We start from the raw sequence: 23,496 nt of genomic DNA, 5'->3' as shown, positions 1-23,496 counted from the left end.
CAAAACAAAAGGAATTAAATTGAAATTAATAAATAAAATTAATTCAAAACACAAGAACAAAGATTTCAAGTAGAAAAGAAATGATAGGAAGAAAAATGAGAGCAAATTAAGTAGTTCATATTATGTTTAAAATGGTATGACAAGGGAATGGAAATGAAAAATTACATTCAAATCAATTAATTGAATAAAAATAATGATCAAAGTCATTTTGATAAAGATTTAAAAATAAAAATAAAAAATCACTGCGTCTATGAGATTTGAATCCACAACCTCCCTCATGTGAAGCTACTGTCATATCCATTACACCATGCAACCACACTATTTGGTGCAACTTTTTTAACACTATTGAGTGTTGCACAAAGTTCCAAAATTTTTTTTCACCAGTTACTCGGAAACGAGGGCCCACCAAGGTGAATGGCTGTAGTGTGCGATGCCTGGGATCTTAACTTACATAACCTTATAGATGGTTTCAAAAAGTCAATCCCACTGCTGGGGACCTCTCCTTGTTAGTTCAAAGATTTTTAGAAGACCCTCAGTGTAACTACATGGACAGGAATGCTCATGATTTGTCAAAAGACCAAGTATTGTTTGATCATGCCATTACTTATTGATCATTGGAACCTTTCACATCCTTCAACTCTATAGGACTACCCACCTAAAGTCATTTCATGTAGAACAACGTGGACCTAGGCGTGCAGAAAGTAAGTTAGCCTGAAATTTCAGTGGCTGATTCTAAGGAAATTTAATTCATCTACAAAGAAGGCTTTTCACAAAACTCTCATTTATGGCTTCTTGAATAGTGGTTTCTATTTTTGGATAGAAGAGAGAAAAGATATTCAGAGGGGAAGTGCACATTTAGTAAACTGACACTCTTTGTCAGCACATTAGCGTAGTAGAAATTCTCCACGGTCTTCAGGAAGAAAGTACATATTTCACAAAAGAGTGTGTATGGCCCAGGAAGTTTGAAGAAAGATGTGTGCTCATGCATACATCTCTCTTATTAGCCATTATACTAAAATTTTATATTTCCAGTCATATAAATGTACATCCCATAGCCATTTACAAATGAAATAGGAGACAGAAGAGGAGGGAATTGTATTGGTGAATGATGTTTCAACTGTTACACATCATACAACAAAGAGGAGAATAGAGACGTGCATGTAGTGAAAACTGTAAATGGTATTTAACAGGCTTTCTGTATGGATTTCGATTTGTACTTTGAAATGTACATTACGTTCAATTTTTTATTGCATAAAGCAATACAGGTACAATATTTTAAATGTTTGAGACTAAATGTTGATTACTGCAAAATTTGTATTGTAGATTTCATGAAAACTGTAACACTTCGAAAGAAAATCACACGCAGTTCACAAGAAATTAAAAGCAAGGTCTTGGCTGCCAATCATTATAATTACCAAGTTATAAGTGTGTGTGTGTGTGTGTGTGTGTGTGTGTGTGTGTGTGTGTGTGTGTGTGCTTAGTTAGGATAACACTTAAACAGTTAGCAATACTCAAATTTCACAGTAATCCTATCACAGTTAAAACTTTCAGCAGCTTTAAATTTTGCCTGAACAGTACAATGCTTTAGTAGATACTGCTGTAGCGGGTGTTATATGCTTTTTATTCCTTCTGACCTGTAAACCAGTTCATCAGTCCTATTACCAGAGTGGCGGTGACGGTCCTCCAGATTAACAACTTGAAACCACAGTGCATCATTACTGGATCTCAAACGAAATGTAGCACTCTTTTGACTTAAACCAAGCCTTTAAATTATTATCATAATACTTAACTGACCTATTGAATGACTGTGACTCACTAATATCTATGGAATCTTTACCATGCCCACAAAGAACTGAAATACAGTGCTGTGAAACTCTTTTATTGCCTCCAAGGGGAAAAAAGGAAGTGTAAGAACCATCAGAAATTTGTGGAAATTTACTTAAAAATTGTAGCTTTACGCAGGACTGAGGCGTTCGCATAAATTTTTACACTTGCTGGGCAACAGTACCAGTTTGTCTGGCACACCCCACAGCTCAACTCAAAACTTAAAAATTCCACTACCACTCTCCCACTTTGCATATAAACCTCATAAGACTTGCTCTGCAATTTCCATTTTCTCAGAAGTGCTTGACCTCCACATGAGGCAAGAAATCGTCTGAGGAGTTTGGGAAAATGAGAAAGAGTTGCCTGCAGATTGAAAGGTAAATGGGACAGAGAGACATGCTCAGTTAAATTATGCGTAGAGCATTAGTGACAAAATGTGTAAGGGTGTGTTGAGAAATATGGATTAATTCAGACAGGATAATGTAGTCTCTCAAATTCTGCACATTATAATTTTGTGTTACTCTTTCTTACCCAAGAGTGCACGTATATTACTGACAGTAATTTCAAATTGATGATTATTTGGAAATATCACTTAACATACAGTTTCTTTACATTTCTGGTATATAATAAATCAGTTATCAGCAACAGATTTAAAGTGCCCTTTCGAGATTACAAATTTGGTAGAACTTGCAGTTTATATCTAAAACACGGTGATACCAGTGCAAAAAATATTTTGTTACTGAATCTATATGAATTATTGGGGTGAAATGAATGGAAAGTAAATGGGATGAGAAAGAGATAGGAAGGAAATAATGACTTCCAGCTGCACAGGGAATTGTGGCTATGCAATGACGGGAGCTGAAAATTTGTGTTGGACCAGGAATCAAACCCAGATGCTCCACTTCTCTAGTATGGTTGCCTTAACCGTCTTGGCCAGCCGGATGTGCTTTCTGTCTTGCCCAAATAGCCAACTTCCTGCTCACCGCATTGCAGTGACCCCCATCCATTAACCCCCTACTCACAGATTTCTGGTTCCCTTAGGAGTTTGGACACTATTTGTGCATCTGGCAAATATCTGTCCAACAGGACAGACACCACTCATATTTATAATGCTGTGAGCTGTTCAATGGAAAAGTTTCAGTGCATATGCACAAACAGCATCTGAACCCCGACGGAATTGGGAATTTAGTTATAGGGGGTTATAATGGGCAGGGATCGTTGCGGAGCGGCGAGCGGTAAGTTGGCAATTTGGGTCAGACAGAAAGCATGTCCATATGGCCGAGGCGATTAAGGCATCGAAGTGGAGCATCCGGGTTCAAGTCTCAGTCAGGCACATGTTTACAGGTCTCGCCGTTGCCTTGCTGCAATGCTCTGGCTGGCTGGTAGTCATTATTTCCCTCCTATTTTTTTCTCACCCTGTATCCTTTCCATTCCTTTTACCCAAGTTATTCATGTATGTGGCCTAGCTGCCTCATCATGAGTTGTGTCTGTTTTGTCAGACACATCTATCATGTGAATAGTTGCTTTGTGGTGTAATACGGAGGTGTGAAATATTTCGTGTTATGTGCAAGTCAGTGGACAAGCATGTCACAGCTAACAGACACAAAAACGAAATGTCTCTCTCTCTCTCTCTCCCCATATCTCTCTCTCTCTCTCTCTCTCTCTCTCTCTCTCTCTCTCTCTCTCTCTCTCTCTCTCTCTAGAGTATATACCTACCCTTTTTTCCCCCTAATGTCTTTACACTCCCGGGATTGGAATGACTCCTTACCCTCTCCCTTAAAACCCACATCCTTTCATCTTTCCTTCTCCTTCCCTCTTTCCTGACGAAGCAACTGCAAGTTGTGAAAGCTCGAAATTTTATGTGTATGTTATTTTATTGTGCCTGTCTACCGGCGCTTTCCCACTTGGTAAGTCTTGGAATCTTTGTTTTTAAAGAAACTTCCACAGGGGAAAAATATATTAAAAACAAAGATTCCAAGACTTACCAAGTGGGGAAGCGCCGGTAGATAGGCACAATGAATAAAACACACAAACACATGCACAGAATTTCGATCTTTCACAACCGGCGGCTGCTTCGTCAGGAAAGAGGGAAGGAAAAGGAAATACGAAAGAATGTGGGTTTTAAGGGAGAGGGTAAGGAGTCATTCCAATCCCGGGAGCGCAAAGACTTACCTTAGGGGGAAAAAAGGATAGGTATATACTCGTGCGCGCGCACCCACCCACCCACACACACACACACACACACACACACACACACAAGCAGACATATTTAAAGGCAAAGAGTTTGGGCAGAGATGTCAGTCGAGGAGGAAGTGCAGAGGGAAAGATGATGTTGAATGACAGGTGAGGTATGAGTGGCGGCAACTTGAAATTAGCGGATATTGAGGCCTGGTGGATAACGAGAAGAGAGGATATATTGAAGGGCAAGTTCCCATCTCCGGAGTTCAGATAGGTTGGTGTTGGTGGGAAGTATCCAGATAACCCGGACGGTGTAACACTGTGCCAAGATGTGCTGGCCGTGCACCAAGGCATGTTTAGCCACAGGGTGATCCTCATTACCAACAAACACTGTCTGCCTGTGTCCATTCATGCGAATGGACAGTTTGTTGCTGGTCATTCCCACATAGAAAGCGTCACAGTGTAGGCAGGTCAGTTGGTAAATCACGTGGGTGCTTTCACACATGGCTCTGCCTTTGATCGTTTACACCTTCTGGGTTTTAGGACTGGAGTAGGTGGTGGTGGGAGGGTGCATAGGACAGGTTTTACACTGGGGGCGGTTACAAGGCTAGGAGCCAGAGGGTAGGGAAGGTGGTTTGGGGATTTCATAGGGATGAACCAAGAGGTTACAAAGGTTAGGTGGACGGCGGAAAGTCACTTTTGGTGGAGTGGGGAGGATTTCATGAATGATGGATCTCATTACAGGGCAGGATTTTAGGAAGTCGTATCCCTGCTGGAGAGCCACATTCAGAGTCTGATCCAGTCCCGGGAAGTATCCTGTCACAAGTGGGGCACTTTTGGGGTTCTTCTGTGAGAGGTTCTGGGTTTGAGGGGATGAGGAAGTGGCTCTGGTTATTTTCTTCTGTACCAGGTCGGGAGGGTAGTAGCGGGATGCGAAAGCTGTTTTCAGGTTGTTGGTGTAATGGTTCAGGGATTCAGGACTGGAGCAGATTCGTTTGCCACGAAGGCCTAGGCTGTAGGGCAGGGACCGTTTGATATGGAGTGGGTGGCAGCTGTCATAATGGAGGTACTGTTGCTTGTTGGTGGGTTTGATGTGGACGGATGTGTGAAGCTGGCCATTGGACAGATGGAGGTCAACGTCAAGGAAAGTGGCATGGGATTTGGAGTAGGACCAGGTGAATCTGATGGAACCAAAGGAGTTGAGGTTGGAGAGGAAATTCTGGAGTTTTTCTTCACTGTGAGTCCAGATCATGAAGATGTCATCAATAAATCTGTACCAAACTTTGGGTTGGCAGGCTTGGGTAACCAAGAAGGCTTCCTCTACACGACCAATAAATAGGTTGGCATACGAGGGGGCCATCCTGGTAGCCATAGCTGTTCCCTTTAATTGTTGATATGTCTGGCCTTCAAAAGTGAAGAAATTGTGGGTCAGGATGAAGCTGGCTAAGGTGATGAGGAAAGAGGTTTTAGGTAGGGTGGCAGGTGATCAGCGTGAAAGGAAGTGCTCCATTGTATGTGTGTTTGTGTGTTATTTTATTGTGCCTGTCTACCGGCGCTTTCCCGCTTGGTAAGTCTTGGAATATCTGTTTTTAATATATTTTTCCCATATATTTTTTCCCATGTGGAAGTTTCTTTCTGTATATAATCTGTGTGTGTGTGTGTGTGTGTGTGTGTGTGTGTGTGTGTGTGAGAGAGAGAGAGAGAGAGAGAGAGAGAGAGAGAGAGAGAGAGAGAGATCTGCTGATCAGTGCTTCCAGTTTTTGGTGGGTGGTGATCTCTCCTCTCACACCTATTACCTTCCTTTCAGAATTCACCAGTATTGAAGTAAACAGTATTTGTAAATAGTATGTTTCATGTTTATCAAACTGCTTATGTGGGGATTTTGTCCAGTTTCTGAGAATTGTAGTGCTCTATGTTCATCTGCCTTCAAGGTTTTAGATTACTAGAAAAAAAATTTAACTGAGGTGTCATATTGTGGTAGGAACAATATACACATCTTGTAACTTTATGAAATATTTGAAGAGATTGGTGGAAGAAAGTGCTAACCTTCATTTTAGTAAGGATTACTCAAATCACTTTATCTGTTGTGTATTACATTGCAGCACACAGTGGTAACAGTTTACGTGCACCCCTAGAAAGTGCAGCATACTTTTTAAATTATTTCATCCTTTTCTATTTATGTTGTTATCTTTGAATTTAACCAATCTAGTAACACATAACAACTCAAAGTATTCTCTTGTGGGTTAGCACTTTCTTCTGCTGACCCATCATGTGGGAACAAACATGTCTAAATTACGTGTTTATTGATTTAAATAGATATTTATTGTCTCCAGTTACTTGATATGCATCAACAGGCTTCCAAAATTCTTCCTCATTAGAGAAACAGTTTCTCATGTCTGTATTACATTGGCATTGTTTAGATGAGGAGAAAACGAGAAAATGGGAAGGACCATCACTGCATCATGTAAAGAAACGCCGACGACAGAAACTTATTTCACCACCTGAAGAATGGTGTTCTGATGACAGCGACTGGGATTATTCTGATGAAGAACGAAGAGTGAAAAAAAGGAAGAGAAGTAAGGATTCATTTCCTGTCAGTCCAGTGCACTTATGTGTAAAATTCTGTATTTCGTTCTTATTTAATTTTTGCCATTATCACTATACGCTTATGGCCTTGTTCACATTAATGAGATTCTATGTAGCACGCTTCGCAATCTTAATTCGTATTGTGAGCATTATAAATAATTAACCTAGATATAGTGTAGACACCCCCTTAAAGGCTAGAAAAAAATGGTCTTTCCTTTTTGAACAATTGTATTTGTTTATAAATATTTCAATTTTCCCCAACTTGACAAGGTATCAGCTGCTTTTGCAGAGCTAATTAAAAAGTTTAATTTTAGTCATCCTGAAGCCACCTCAATAAAAATCAGAGACAGTATCTTTCAACATACCTACACTCACGATGTGGCACCAATTGCGCTCTGAAGAGTGAGAGTATGTAGTGTTGTCCAGTATCAAATTTTGATAGGCCTCATTTTGTCAGATACCCACTATTTTGCATTTACAAATGAAATCTGAAGAAAATTTTTATGTATTTTTCCATTCTTATGTGACATTAAGAATATTTTCTCTCATTACTAATACTGATCTGTTTCTTCTTCTGATTCACTCCTATTACATCAAAGAATGCACACCCTGCTAGTAGTTGCTGTATTAATTATTTTCTCCACCAGAGTGAGAGTCAGTCCATAAGTGTGGGATAGTAGCAGTGATAAAAAACAGAGGTCCAGTTGCAACAGTGGTTATTTGATACAATGTGTTTCAACTCTTTTTATCAAGTTACAGTTGAAGGCTGTAAGTCTGTGATTATCATACCTACGACAGGAATATCTGCTCATCCCCCTTTTTTCTTTTCCAGTGTAATCTTGCTGTATTTTGTGCACATCACATACACATTTTTCTATCTAACCTATTAATAACAATAAATCTTAATACAGTATTCTGTTACTACCCTACAAAGTTTATCACAAGGCTATTGGTTTGTGATCATTTATTCATCTCTACACTTCATTAATTTTGCTATCATTGTGTAAATAGGTAACTTATCGTGTATCTGTTACATAGTCTCCTTTAATTTTGTCATTATCTTAAATACTGCCTTGAAATAAGATTGCTTTGCTTGCTGTCTCCCAAATATCCAGCATATCATCCCAGTGTATATTTAGTATTTGCTGTAGGGTTTTTCTTTGCCATATGATGGACTTCCATTGTCCGCCTTTGTGCTGTGCACTCAAGTTCAGTGAGATGGTATTCATGCAGCACCTTGCAGTTTTCATTTTTTGACATTGATTATTAGTATTGTTTTTAGCACCATCTAAAAGACAGCAGAACTAGTTTTTGTTTTCTTCTTTATATTTTGTGTGTGTCGTAGTTCAAGTCGTGTAGACTTACACCACGTGCAGCACCACAATCAGGTAGTTTGAGTCTCATAGAGTGGTAAATTGGTAGTTGTGGTGACCCAAGGGGAAACATGTGTAACTGAGATTCCCAGGCAGCAGTGTAGTAACACTTTAATAAAAGTCACTTAATGCTTATAATCTCACACATAATACAACAGTGGTGCAGACAGTAGTCTTTTAGTTGCTCAATGGTACAATACAGTTCACTTATTTGGTCAACTGATTGACGAAGTCAACTGGCGGGCTAATCACTGAATCAAACCAACTGGAATTGTCTTACCGAGTTCAAGTGGAACTAGGAAGTTACTGTCGATGAATGCAAAATCCAGTGAACCAGGGATCAGTGGTGAATGGTGGCTACACACGGTGATGGTTTGGCTGCTCGCTGGCCAGATAGAGATGATGCACAGTGAGGCTGCGGTCGGTATGGTGAGTGATGGTTTTCTGCTGGTGACGGTGTAGCTGCTCATTGCCCGAAGTAGTGTCACGAGGTAGTGGTCGGCAAGAAGAGTAATAGCTCCCTGCTGGTGACATCTTGGCTTTTTGTGAACATCCAGGAGTTGTGATTACTTGTACTTGACTTCATGAACGGAATTAGTTGATTAGTGGCCAGGCGGCGTCCTGAAATGCAGTCCCAGCGGAAGATTACTCGGTTGTCCTGCATTGGGAATGTGACGCAGCATATGAAAAATGGTTCCAGGAGTGTTTCTGCATCAGCAGTGATTTGGGTTTCCGTGGAAATTGCCATGTCTAGATTGTGAACATGTTGTCATATCAGCATATGTACACTGGCCAGTGTTTTTATTTACAAGCGGTGTACACCAGCTGGTGTTAGGAGCCAGTTGGTATAGCAGCCTGCCACGTGCCAGTTGAGGTTGGTTGCTGCTACGATACACACAGGTCTACAGCAGTAGTCATTTTGCTGTCTGCTTTTGTGCTGTGCTCCGAGTTCAGTGAGTTAGTATTAGTGTAGCAGCTTGGCACTTTTCATTTTGTGACATTGTTTTTGTTTTCTCATTTTCATTTTGTGTGTGTCGTAGTTTAGTAGTTTAGATTTATGCCATCTGCGTGCCACTGTTGGGTAGGTTGAATGCTGTAGAGCAGCCACTTGGTAAGACAACAAGGCTCATTTGATTTTTATTGTTTACTTAGCTTTTTCATTTGAGTCTTAGTAGTAGAATGGGCAGGAACTGTGCATGCTGTGTGTTGGTGCAGGAAGAGCTGACCACAGTTCACAAACTGCTGAAGACACTTAGCCACAGCCAGACATTTGCAGGCTGCTGCTTCGGAGTGTAGAAGTAGCAAGGAAACCAGCTTGTCACGTGTGACACCTCAGGTGTTGCTTGTTTCACCTGTAGGCTCTGTTGCTAGGAAATCTTCCAGCATACCCAACAAGTTGGAGCTGTGCTCACCTCGGAGTGACTGATAGCCTGTAATGCGTTTGCGTCGCTCGAGACGGAGTGTCGATGTGGGATGTGATTGTCTGGTCTTGCAATTCACACTGAGTGAACAAGTGGCTGGTCCTTAAACATGGTCTGTCTGAGCAGACACACAGATGGAAAGGGGAGAGGTTTGCAAGGGAGCTCCAAGCTATGTGCATTGTGGGGCCCCTTAGGGAACCAACATCCGGGGCTGGAAAAAAGTCCTTTTAGAGTGTGCAGGGTGCAGTCAGCTTCAAGCTATGTCTCATGTCGCCACCAATAATGCCTGTCACTGGGATTCTGATGCCATCCTTGGTTCGTGTAGGCTGGCGGCAGAAGTGGTGAAGACTGCTGACCTAACTACTGGGGTGCAAGCATTAGAGTTCTTTCATCTGGAGCTGAGTGGAGAGTCCAACAAGAGGCTCTCATCAATTCTGTGATGGTCTTGGTTGCAGATCTATGGCTGCGTTATGTGGTGAAGAATTGTAGGGCTCCCCTTCCTTGCTAGGTCATCAGTCACTACACAGAGAAAGCAGCAGTAGTTCAGGAGTAGACATGGGATATTTTAGGCTAAACAGTAGTTTTAGATTCTTTCATGAACACTCACCAGTCGATTTGTGGAGAGTGAAGTCAGATCATATACAAAAGTAGACACTTCACATATAACAATTTTACCAATAAATTTCCATAGTATTTGTAACAAAGTTCCTCATTTTCCCGCCTTTCAGTAAACCTGTCGCTACTCAAATTATACACAGAACTGAAAATTGGATGAAGTTCGTAGTAGAAAGATCCGAAATATTTAACAAGGCAGACAGGTTGGATGTCTTCGAAGGGGTTAGATTCTAGGGAGTGGGAGTGTTTATTGCATATTAGACAAAAATAGTGTGTCTTTAGATGTCAAAATTGAGTCTAACTGCAAAGTTATATGAATGCAAGCTGCTGGCCAAGGTGAACTCAAATTAATCATCAGATGTTTCTACCAGTTACCAGGTTCTACCATAATAGTTGTAGAATCATTCAAAGATAGCTTATGCTCTGTAGTGCAGAAGTATCCTTATCGTGCAATATTAGTTGGAGGTGACTTTAACCTACAGAGTAAAGACTGAGAGATGTATGGATTCATTTTAGGCAGTATTGACAGACAGCCTTGTGAAGTAGATCTGAACGCCTTTGCCAAAAATTGTCTTGAGCTGCTAGCTGAACAACAAAATGGAAATATTTTATACCTTGCAGCTACAAACAGGCCTGACCTTATCGACAATGTCAGTTTAGAGACAGGGATTAGTTATCACAATATCATCAAAACAATGATGGTTACTAAAGTTAATAAATCCATCAAGAAGTTTAGGAAAGTTTTTATGCTAGAAAGAGGATATAAGTAGTTGTTAGTATCCTAAATGTAAATGTCATGTGACTAGGGCCTCCCATCGGGTAGACCATTCGTCGGGTGCAAGTCTTTTGATTTGACACCACTTCAGTGACTTGCACGTCAATGGGAATGAAATGAAGAAGATTAGGACAGCACAACACCCAGTCCCTGTGCGGAGAAAATATCCGACCCAGCCGGGAATCAAACCCGGGCCCTTAGGATTGACATTCTGTCGTGCTGACCACTCAGCTACCGGGGGCGCATGTTAGTATCCTACTAATCAATGAATGGACATTATTTATTTCAAACATGATAGAAACAGAGGCATTATGGGCCAAAGTTTAAACTGTTTGTAAACTGATCTCTGGAAAGGTATCTACTGAGTAAGTGCATTAAAACTGGAAGAGACCCACTATGGTTTAATAATTAACTACAAAAAATGCTAAGGAAGTAGGGATTGTTGGTTCACTCCTGATTCAGAAAAGAACATGGAATGTCAGTTTGCAAAGGTTAGTAGAAATTTGGGTGTCTGTAAAAAGATAGATGGTTGGAACATACGCCAACTTAGATCATCATACCGTAGCAAAATCTCTTATTGTGAACGAAAGGAAATTCTGGCTCTGTGTAAAAATCACGAAGTGGATCAAAGGCTTCTATTCAGTCACTCGGCATCTGGTCATGTCTGGTGATAGAAGGCAGCAAAAGGAAAATGTGAAGTTTTAAATTTCGAGTTTATAAAATTATTAACGCAAGAGGATCGTCCACACCATTGCTAAACCATCACACAGTCTCCTGTTTGAAGGACATAGAAATAAGCATTCCTGGCTTTGAAAAGGTTGAGAACAAATAAGTCACCAGATCCATTTGGAATCCCAGTTCGGTTTTACAAAGAGTGTTCAACATTGTTCCCTTACTTAGAGCTTGCATTTATCTTGAATCATTTAGGGTGAAGTCCAAAGCTTGGAGTCAACTGGAAAAGAGCAGAGGTGACTCCTGTATATAAGAATGGTAGAAGAACAGACCTGCAAAATTACAGACTAATATCTTTAATGTCAGTTTGCTGGAGAATTCTTGAGCGTATTTTAAATTTGAATATAGTAATTTTCATCAGACAGAAAAGCTGTTCACAAATCAGCATGAATTTACAAGCATCACTTGTGCGGTGGTAGGTAAGGTAAATGTTTAGCTTAAGTCTGTTGGGAGAATTTTAGGAAAGTGTAGCTCACCTCTAAAGGAGACTGCATATAGAAGACTAGTGTGACCCATCCTGAGTACTGCTTCAGTGTTTGGGATTTCCACTATTAGTTAAAGCAAGGTATTGAAGCAATTCAGAGGCATGCTTTTAGATTTGTTATCGGTTGGTTTGATCAACAAGCAGGTTTTATAGAGATGCTTTTGTGAACTTAAATGGGAATATGTAGAGGGACAATGACATTCTTTTTGCAAAAAACAAGTGAGAAATTTCAGAGAATTGGCATTTGCTGATGATTACAGAATGGTTCTATTACTATCAGCATACATTTTGCATAAGGGCCACAAAGATGAGAAAAGAGAAGTTGGGGCTCTTACGAAGGTTTATGGACAGTTCTCCCCTCGCTCCATCTGCGAGTGAAACAGAAAGGGAATGACTAGTAGTGGTAAAAGAAGTCTTCTGCCATACATCTGAATGCATATGTAGATGTAGACACAGACTACTCATTTTGATAAAACTGATCCATACTCTAATGCTTAAAGTTTAAGGTATGTTCCACTGACACACGTTTGAAAGCAACAGTATCATTCCCATGTGCAAACGGCACATGGAAATGGTTTGACAACAAACTGACATGAGAACCATTTATAAAAACTGAAAAACTGTTGAAGTTTGTCAATTCATGCATATTTTTAGGTTCTGTACCTCAGTTGATAAAATCAGAACCGTTATAGGACCACTTTGTTGTCCATCTGTCTGTCCGTTATTAAGATCCCTTTTCCTCAGGAACAGGAAGAGATGTCAAATAAAAATTTCTTTCAAATAGTGTGGTTTATGGTCCCTTGGTGGTGTGAAAAGTTTAAGATTCTAAGTCAATGGAAACAAATGATACAGACATTTATGTTAATATTATGAAATAGGCAGATTGCTACTCACCATTGAGTTGAGTCACAGACGGCACAATAAGAAGACAGCTGTAGCATTCTTTTTTGTTGTGCCTGTCTGCAACTTAGCATCTCCTCTATATAGTGAGTAGCAATCTATCCGTTTCATATTATTGTCATTATTCCATTTTGGGTTTTCCATTGTTTGATTTGGCTGTTTGTTACATATTTTGATACTCGCAAACTCACTCATCAAAGCTTGTTGAGGTGGAATCATGAAATTTGGCAAGAATGAAAGTTTCACAATCCAATCCAAAAATAGTTTATTTGTAATTACATCAAATTAAAAAAAGATTTTTGCCATTTGTTTTCCATCTGTCTGTCCATCTGTTACGACACTTTTTTCTTAGAAACTGGTTGACATATGAAGTTGGAATGTTTCTAAAGTTTTAAAATGTACAGTACTGTGGCAGTGAAAAAAATTTAAGCTTCTAAGTTGATGTCATATTTTGGTACTCACAAACTCGCTCCTTGAAATCTTGTAGATGAACTCCCTGTTAATTTATCGACACATGTTGGTATAGAGCCTGAGACCACTAGTCCTAATGTCACTTGTCTGGTTTTTTGTAATGGCATAGCTATTACACCACAATAACTTCCAAACACTAACAGGCACTATCTGATAATACTGTATTGTGTACTTCTGCTGAGGATACCTTTTGAAGAAGAAGAAAACATCCACGTGTAACTTTTTATATCCATATTTGATTGTTGTCTGTAGACCACCCCCATACTCATAGGACAATATCAATATCATGCAGTAGCAGCCGGCCGAGATACAAGCAGCAGCAGGGAAGTAACCTATTTTGTGAGTTTTACGAGTTCCTAACTAGGAGCAAATTTTATGTCATCTGTGTGCTTTAATAGTTTAGTTTCTTGTTTTTCTGCGTGTTTATTTAATATCTAATAGTCACAGTTCTTGCGATTTCGTTTGCTTCGGAAAGTAAACCGATTTTCTGACATATTACAAGTTCCTAGTCAGGGGCGAACTATTTAGTGTCACCTGAGTTCTTCGGTAGTTAGGTTTTTGAATCTCCGCATGTTAATCTAATTTATTAGACACAGTTCTTGTGTTTTCGTCAGGGTTTACAGTAGAGTCGTGCAGCATGTGCCAATAGTCTGTTTATCTGCATAGTGTAGTTTTCTAGTCTTTAGTATGGACAGGGACTGTGATTGTTGTGTGTGGATGCTAGCCGAGTTGGTGACTCTTTCCTCTCAGCTTCAGGCTGTGATGGCTGCAGTTACACAGCTTGAGGCTGCAGTGGATGGGCACCACTGTTGTGGGCCAGCCATGGAGATCCAATTGTGGGCCGGCCATGGGGATCCAACAGACGTCCAGCACGGCTATGTCCTCCGATTGGTCCTCACAGGTGGACAGCCCAGTTGCTGCTCACACTGAAGTTGGTCCCTCAACTGTAATCGAGTGGGAGGTCATCCGGATGTAGCAGGCAATGAAAGACTTCACAGGCGGCCACACGTAAGGCCTCCCTGGTTTGTCTGACAAACAGGTTCCAGGTGATGTCAGTGGCTGACACCGTTGCTGAACCAGATGCTGTTGCCTGTCCTGTTTCAGAGGAAACCTCTCAGCCTGCAAGATCTGGACAATCAAAGAGGGTGGGATTACTGATAGTTTGGAACTCCAATGTTAGGCACATTATGAGGCCTCTTAGGGACTTTGCTGTCAAGAAGGGAAGGAAAACCAGTGTGCACTCTGTGTGCATACCTGGTGGAGTCATTCCAAATGTGGAACGGGTCCTCCCAGATGCCATGAGGAGCACAGGTGGAGACAACTGCAGGTGGTTGCTCACGCCAGTACCAATAATGTGTTCCACTATGGATCAGAAGAGATTCTCTCTGGTTTTGAGCAGCTAACAGAAGTGTAAAGGCTGTCAGTCTTGCTTGCAAGATGACAGCAGAGCTAACCATTTGCAGCATAGTCAACAGGACCAATTGCGGACCTCTGGTACACAGTCGAGTAGAGGGTCTGAATCAACGGCTCAAATGGTTCTGCGGCCGTGTAGATTCCTCAGCTTGCACCCAAGGGTGGTTGGGTTTCGGGTTCTGCTATACTGTGTTCACTATACGCAGGAGGCGGCTACAGGGGTAGCATGGGCTGTGTTGTGTGGACTGGGCAGTTTTTAGGTGATACAGTTGCTGAAAGGTTTAAAGAAAACATGAATTTCATTTCAAGCACGTACCTGACTCCTACGATTACAGTTGGTGAAGGCTTTTATTTACCCTTGATATGTTGGCAAAAATACATGTTTAGTTCCGGAGGTATGCATAAAACATCATCCGAAATTGAGCTAAACGCATTCTCTGGAAATTATTTCGAGCAGTTAGTTCATGAGACCACGCAAATAGTAAACAGTTGTGAAAACACACTTGACCTCTTAGCAACAAATAATCCTGTTTTAATAATGAGCATCAAAATGGATACAGGTATTAGTCAACACAGGGTTGTCGCAGCGAGATTGAATATTGTAATCACCAAATCCTCGAAAAAAATACCTATTAAAAAAAGCAGATAAAAATTGATTTGATGCCTTCCTTAGAGACAATCTCCACTCCTTCCAAATTAATGATATAAGTGTAGACCAAATGTGGCTTGAACTCAGAGAAATAGTATTGGCAGCAATTGAGAGATTTATACCATATAAATTAACAAACGATGGAGCTGATCCTCCTTAGTACAGAAAATAGGTCAGAACACTGTTGCAGAAACAAAGAAACAAACATGCCAAATTTAAACTGATGCAAAATCCCCAAGATTGGCGATCTTTTACAGAAGCTCGAAATTTAGCGCGGACTCCTATGCGAGATACTTATAACAGTTTCCACAATGAAACTTTGTCTGAAAACCTGCAGAAAATCCAAAGAAATGTTGGTTGTATGTGAAGTATGTTAGCGGCAATGAACAATCTGTGCATTCTCTGTATGATAGCAGTGGACATGCTATCGAAGACAGTGCTGCCAAAGCAGAGTTACTAAACACAGCCTTCCGAAATGCCTTCATAAAAGAAGATGAAGTAAACTTTCCAGAATTCGAATCAAGAACAGCTGCCAACATGAGTTACATACAAGTAAATATCCTCGGAATAGTGAAGCAACTTAAATCACTTAATAAAAGCTAGTCTCCTGGTCCAGACTGTGTATCAGTTAGGTTCCTTTCAGAGTATGCAGATGCATTTGTTCCATACTTGACAATCATATACAACCGTTCGCTCAAAGAAAGATCGCCGGCCGCAATGGCCGTGAGGTTCTAGGCATATCAGTCTGGAACCGCGTGACTGCTACGGTCACAGGTTCAAATCCTGTCTCGGGCATGGATGTGTGTGATGTCCTTAGGTTAGTTAGGTTTAAGTAGTTCTAAGTTCTAGGGAACTGATGGCCTCAGATGTTGAGTCCCATAATGCTCAGAGCCATTTGAACCATTTTGAAAGATCAGTATCGAAAGACTAGAAAGTTGCACAGGTCACACCAATATTCAAGAAAGGTAGTAGGAGTAATCCACTTAATTACAGGCTCATATCATTAACATCAATATGCGTCAGGTTTCTGGGACATACATTGTGTTTGAACATTATGAAATACCTCAAAGACAATAGTCTATCGACACACAGTCAACAAGGTTTTAGAAAACATCATTCTTGTGAAACTCAACTAGCTTTGTATTCACATGAAGTGTTGAGTGCTATTGACAAGAGATTTCAGATAAATTCTATATTTCTGGATTTCCAGAAGGCTTTTACCACTGTATCACATAAGCAGCTTACAGTGAAATTGCGTGTTTATGGAATCTCGTCTCAGTTATGTGACTGGATTTACGATTTCCTGTCAGAGAGGTCACAGTTCATAGTAACTGATGGAAAGTCATTGAGTAAAGCAGAAGTGATTTCTGGCATTCGCCAGGGTAGTGTTGTAGGCCCTTTGCTGTTACTTATCTATATAAATGATTTGGGAGACAATCTTAGCATCCGACTTCGGTTGTTTGCAGATGACGCTGTCGTTTATTGACTAATAAAGTCATCAGAAGATCAAAACAAATTGCGAAACAATTTAGAAAAGATATCTGAATGTTGCAAAAATTAGCAGTTGACCCTAAATAACAAAAACTGTGAGGTCATCCACATGAGTGCTGAAAGGAATCTGTTAAACTTCAGTTACACAATAGATCAGTCAAATATAAAATTCAACTAAATACCTAGGAATTACAATTACGAACAACTTAAATTGGAAGGACCACATAGAAAATGTAGTGGGGAAGGCTAATGAAAGACTGCATTTTATTGGTAGGACACTTAGAAAATATAACAGATCTACTAAGGAGACTGCATACACTACGCTTGTCCGTCCTCTTTCAGAATACTGCTGCGCAGTGTGGGATTCTTACCAGATAGAACTGACAGAGTACATCGAAAAAGTTCAGAGAAGAGCAGCACGTTTTGTATTATCGCGAAATATGGGAGAGTGCGTCACTAAAATGATACAGGATTTGGGCTGGACATCTTTAAAAGAAAGGCATTTTTCTTTGTGATGGAATCTTCTCACAAAATTCCATTCAACTCTCTCCTCTGAATGCGAAAATATTTTGTTGACACTAACCTACATAAGGAGAAACGATCACCAAGGTAAAAGCTATAGGTGTTTGTTCTTTCCGTGCGCTATCCGAGATTGGAATAATAGAGAATTGTGAAGGTAGTTTGAGAACCCTGTGCCAGGCACTTAAATGTGATGTGCAGATGTAGATGCAGTGCAGTGGACACAGGCTTATATTCCACTTTGGGAACAGGTGTAGATTTTAAATGTGCCTTGCTGTGGATTTCATCTACAAATGCGGAAAAAACGGAAATAATTATGTAAGTGTATCTGATGACTGAAGATAATAAAACCCATGTAATTAGTAAATTTAACAATAATGTCTAATGAGTGCATACAAGTTGTTATAAACTTCAATGCTATTGAGTAGGGACCTGAAAAGATAGCTTATATTTTTGGCAAAATTCACGTCTATTTTTAGGAAAAGTTATACCTAGGGGCCGTTGTAATGGAATGTTTGCTTTTGCAAAAACTTAAGTAGCTTTTTTCAGCATGGTCTTCTCTTTTTTTCTTTAGGCTCTACTTAAACTATCCACAAATGATTGATTGGGTTGAGAAGCAGCACCAGTTTCATGCCTCTGATTGATGGTGTTTCCCAACATTATTTTTCTTTTTTTTTTAATAATTACAGAATCAGCAGAATATTGATTTTTGCCTTTTGTGGGCATTCATAGCCATGTGACCCATACTTGACAGTGCTACAGATAGAACTGACAAGATGCTTAGTGTGTAAGCAGAACCAAAAATAACTTCATTCTTACATTAGGGAGAAACTTTTGGCAGGTTTTGTTTTCCATCACTATAGTGAAGAATGGTGACACCTTAAACTGGCAGTCACATGTGAGTGTATACAAATTAGACTAATATCTTTCAGGGAGGGAGAGAGAGTGTGGGAAAACAAGTCCTGTTGCACGCAACAAACCTACACTCATGTTCTCTGTTTCTGCAAAAGCGGAACTTGACACATGGTCATAGGGATCACTGAACCCTTTTGGTGTTTTGATAGTTGTAATCAAACTCTGTGATGAAACAGAATTAGTTTCTTCATGCATTTCAAAATAATAAAAGAAAACAACAAGCAACACACAAAATTCGATAACAGCTACTACGCAATTGCTTGTAAATGTTGGCAGTTTCTTAAATGAGGTAATTCTGATCCAACCTCGTATCAGAATTTGATGCAACCACAGCTCAAAACCCCCACCACCTAAAACTGCCATGTTAAAATGCCTGAATTATGACAGACATGCCGGGTCCCACAGTTGAGTCTTGTGTTGCATTAAGGTGGCTACTCACGCATTTGCATGCTTGATAGTGAGCAAGCACACAAGCACAGAGTGCTTGACAATGTGTAGGATGAATTTGTGCAGGCATCAGGGCTGTTCAAGCAGCTTGGTGCTCCATTGAATTTCTTTTATGCATGCTTGCGCAAAGCATTCAAACATACGAATTCTTGAGCATTTGTACCAAGAATAGGGAAACTTGTGCCAGCATTTTGATTTGATTTTACTTAATTTTTTTATTAGGTGCTGCTGAATTACATTCTATACAAAAGTACTGTAATGTAGGAAAAGTGAAAGAGTACAATATTACATGGCAAAGAAAAAAAAGAAGGAAAACAGCAACACTGTGAGACAGTTTCTGTAACTGTGTATCACAAATATTTAATATGAAAGTAATATTTTTGTTTTTAACCACTCTTTACTCCACATATCACACTTGTGAAGAATGTAGTTATCTGTGTAGCCACCTTTACTTGGCATGTGGCATATACTGCCCACAAATGTTGTGACAAAAGAGCATCAAATGCACTGATATGTTGTTGCGTTTGTGAACTTCTTATTTTGGAAACACATTCTTAGGCATTTTATCTTGAGAAATCGGGGTTCACTAGATTTTTGCAGTGCCAGTAACCAAAAACTGAGTACATTTTCAATATTTATAAGTACAGAAAATAAAGCTATTTCAAACTAACTCTGATAAAATAATTCATCCGGATACAGTTTGCTGTGAAATAATGTTTATTGGGTAATTGGGCTGAATTCAAATATATTTTAATATTTATCACAAATCGTGAATTTTTCAGGTCCCTGTTAATAAGATGGTTGTGTGGCCTGATTGCTGACTTCTGTCCTTTTGAACTACATTACCGGCTTTTCTTGCTTACATCTATAAGTGGACAAGGTGGCTCCGTGACAACACCCCGGACTAATATTCAGGAGGAAATTTCCATCCAGCTATCCACATTTTAAGATTTCCATTGTTTCCTTAAATCACGTAAGGTTCCTTTGAAAATAACGTGACCATTTTCCTCCACTATCCATCTCCAATCTGAGCTTGTTCTTCAGATGTGGTGAAGTTGTCGCAGGCAGTACGTTAAACTGTAATCTTTCTTCAAACAATGGAAAGTCCACTTTGAAATATAAACAATATTGAAAAGGATAGATTGCCACTCACTGTAAAGCTGACATGTTATGCCTGTCTGCACATTAGAAATAGAAAGCACACATAGCTGTGGAGGGTTTGGGTATTTTTTATGTGTATTTGTATGTGTATCATTGTTATAGTTTTGCATATTTGATATATTTTGTTTTATTTCACAAGGTAAGAAAGAGATAGATGATGGGAATGCAGATGATTACATGGAGCGTTTGAAGCTGTGGGAAAAGACACGTACTGAGGAAACTGTCAGAGGAGATCAAGAGTTGGAGGGTGGTTACAGGATTCCTAAGTTCCTTTGGAACAAGCTATATAAGTAAGTACCATGCTGTTTCTACGTTCCATAGAAAGGATGCATTGATAGCTTCAAAATTTTGGTATCTACAGCTACACTTTATGAAACTCTGAAAAATGCAAGGAGGTACTAGCCCTCTCAAGTATTGCTGTGAGTGCTCATCCTTTTCATTTTCCAGATAGAGTTTTAAAAAGACGTTATTGCTACACACTTTTTCTTACTGCAGTTAATTCAACAAGAGAGGCTCAATATTCACACATTGTAATATGTAGACAGCTGCAAAATCTCTTGAGATCCAAGAATGAAGGTTAGTTCCTTTAATTTTGTGGATTACTTCCTGAAGCATGATAAGAATTTCCAGGCAGATATCACTTAAAATATTGAGTATTTCTATAATTTTTTAACTCTAGTGATCATTGGTGCACTGTGAGAAGAAAAGTAGCTAGACACCCAGAGTTTTCAATTCAAAAGCCAGAACATATGTAATCGGTAGCATGTAGAATTTCATTTTCATACAGTGTTTAAATCTTAGATGGACAGGCAAAAAATAAATAACACTACTAGATGGGCTGGGTCTGACAGACCCAAAATTTTATTTACATTCCAGAATAAGTAAGACAAATATTTTCAACAGCTGTGCCAGAAATACTTTTATTACTGTTTCCTAAAAAGTAAGGTTGTATTCATCCAAAAATCTGAATATCAAATTACTAAGTATTTGAAATCTTTCTTGAAAATTGAAAACATTTTTTAAGTTCACATCCTTACACATTATGAATTTAGGATTGTTGCAGACAGTATTATACAATTCAGTGTTTAGTACTATCTCATTACGATATACATGTTACTGGTCTGTATTTTCTGCCCAGTCTTCACATAACAATACTGAATGTAACAGACACAATCATTTTCCACATTCTTTACAAAAATAATTTGTTTTATTGTCTTTGCATTCATAACAGCTACCTCATTTGCCTCCTGGACCAACTTCCTTCTCAATGGTAATCCCAGGTAACCGTGCTGCCTGCTGGCTAATGTACCTTGGGAGATTCTTCTGGTTATCTCTCTGTTCCATGTGTTGTTTTATCAGTTGCTGAGAAATATCCATCTGGAAATATCCAATCCTGTGTTTGATTTGTACACTGCAGATATATTTATATCAGCAGGGTTCAAAATGGCTTAAAAATGCACAATGGCCAGCATCTAGTTTGTCTTCAAGAGTCTATTATGAGCACTTCTCATCAACCACATCCACTCCAGTATTTGTTGAATTACAGAAAGTAATTATTCAAATTTTTTGTTTCTTCATTGATTTTGTTGTTTGTGTGCATTGATGACAACAAAGTGACACCTTCATTTTTCTTTGGCACATATAACACCAATGCAGAATTGTCACTAAATCTGGATATGGATGAATGTATTTCTCTTTTTTGTAAGAGAAGAGATTTCTCTTTTATTTTTGCACAATGTGGAAACGAGTGTAACCTTAAAATTTGTGAAAAGTTTTCTAACAAGAGTGTAGCGTGTGAACCAACTGTCAAAGGTAATATTCCATCCTGTATCCTTCACTGGCTCTACAACTCTGAGCACAACTTTGTCAACTACATTCTCTCTGGGAAGAAACCTGCTGGTTATAGTCCCACATGCACTTCCAAATTTTGTACGTTGAATGATTTTGCATACCTAATGTTACTCCAACTGCTGTTCTGGCAAAAATATTTCTCACTGTAAAAGATTCATCATAGTATGAGATTAATGTAGTTTTGCAGTGGAATACATAGCTTTGAACAATTGAATCTCCTTCACCAATTAAGTCTATTAGGGGATGTGTATTGCAGATTTGCCTGGATTTCGAACATGATGAAAACTTGGACGTTAAAATAATGTTTTCCAATACACTGCTCATTCTTTTTAACAGAAGATGTATTTTTCCATAAGCATTAGCAAAGGTGTGTACACACAAACATGACTGACAAAACAGCAACTTTTAAAGACATTGCATCATTACATTAGCCAAACTGTGACTGACTGTAAGTGCTTTGCACCACTCAATATATACCTTGTCTGAACAATGTACATTCTTTGGCCTATTGGCAAAAACAATTACATTTACTTATTTATAAAGAAAATGTATTGATTTACAACAAACTGTTAGTACGGATTTGAAGAGAATAAATTTCAATTTATTCTAAATATATTTCTAATTTTTTGAAATTTGATTATGAAGTTACAGTAACAATGCCTATTGTAAAAGCATTAACTACTTCTTGATTTCACTTTGGATTTTTTTCCTAACTTTAATTGAGGTACCGTACAAAATGCCAAAACGAAATTTCAGGTTAAATTCTGTGTTATTTTGTAGTATTAGAATGATTGAAAACCTGTGTAGTGTTTACATCATAATGTTGAAGAATTGTTAATGGAAAAATTAATTATAACTGACCTAATTTTTTTTCGTTGTTGGCATGATACATAAAGCGCACAAGTCATGTTAAATATATCATATGACTGATAAATGTTCCAAAAATTTGTTTTTAGGTAAGTTTAAATTTACGAACATTGCTAATGAATTATTTGTTTAATTACAACATAGATATTTCTCTTAACTGTTCTGTGGGACTGTAATAATGCAATCGTGAGAATGAAGTTATAAATTTTGCTGAAATTTATGACAGTATGGTAATTCAAAAGGACCTGGAAGAGCAGTTGAACGGAATGGACAGTGTGTTGAAAGGATATAAGACGAATCAACAGAAGCAAAATGAGGATGATGGAATGTAGTCAAATTAAGTCGGGTATGCTGAGGGAATTAGATTAGGAAATTAGACACTTCAAGTAGTAGATGAGTTTTGCTATTTGGGGAGAAAAATAACTGATGATGGTCAAAGTATAGAGGATATAAAATTTAGTCTGGCTATGGCAAGGAAAGAGTTTCTGAAGAAGAGAAATTTGTTAACATCGAGTTTAGATTTAAGTATCAGGAAGTCGTTTCTGAAAGTACTTGTATGGAGTGTAGCCATGTATGGAAGTAAAACATGGACGATAAATAGGTAGACAAGAAGAGAACAGAAGCTTTTGAAATGTGGTGCTACAGAAGAATGCTGAAGATTAGATGGTTCTACAGAAGAATGCTGAAGATTAGATGGGTAGATCACATAACTAATGAGGAAGTAATGAATAGAATTGGGGAGAAGAGGAATTTGTGGCACGACTTCACTAGAAGCGATTGGTTGGTAGGACATGTTCTGAGGCATCAAGGGATCACCAGTTTAG

General features: G+C 39.0%; 1 protein-coding gene across 1 annotated transcript in view; it reads left to right on the top strand.

Moving 5' to 3' along the window:
* Positions 1-23,496, top strand: part of LOC126335541 (DNA excision repair protein ERCC-6-like) — a 126,756-nt gene that overhangs the window by 34,900 nt on the left and 68,360 nt on the right. Inside the window, exons 7-8 of the mRNA XM_049998928.1 lie at positions 6,423-6,578; positions 20,094-20,244. Coding sequence (XP_049854885.1) covers positions 6,423-6,578; positions 20,094-20,244 — 307 coding nt within the window. The remainder of the gene's footprint in view (positions 1-6,422; positions 6,579-20,093; positions 20,245-23,496) is intronic.

The sequence above is a fragment of the Schistocerca gregaria genome, chromosome 2, assembly GCF_023897955.1.
Source record: "Schistocerca gregaria isolate iqSchGreg1 chromosome 2, iqSchGreg1.2, whole genome shotgun sequence".
NCBI classification, from domain to species: Eukaryota; Metazoa; Arthropoda; class Insecta; order Orthoptera; family Acrididae; genus Schistocerca; species Schistocerca gregaria.
This window is presented reverse-complemented; position numbering and strand designations above follow the sequence as displayed.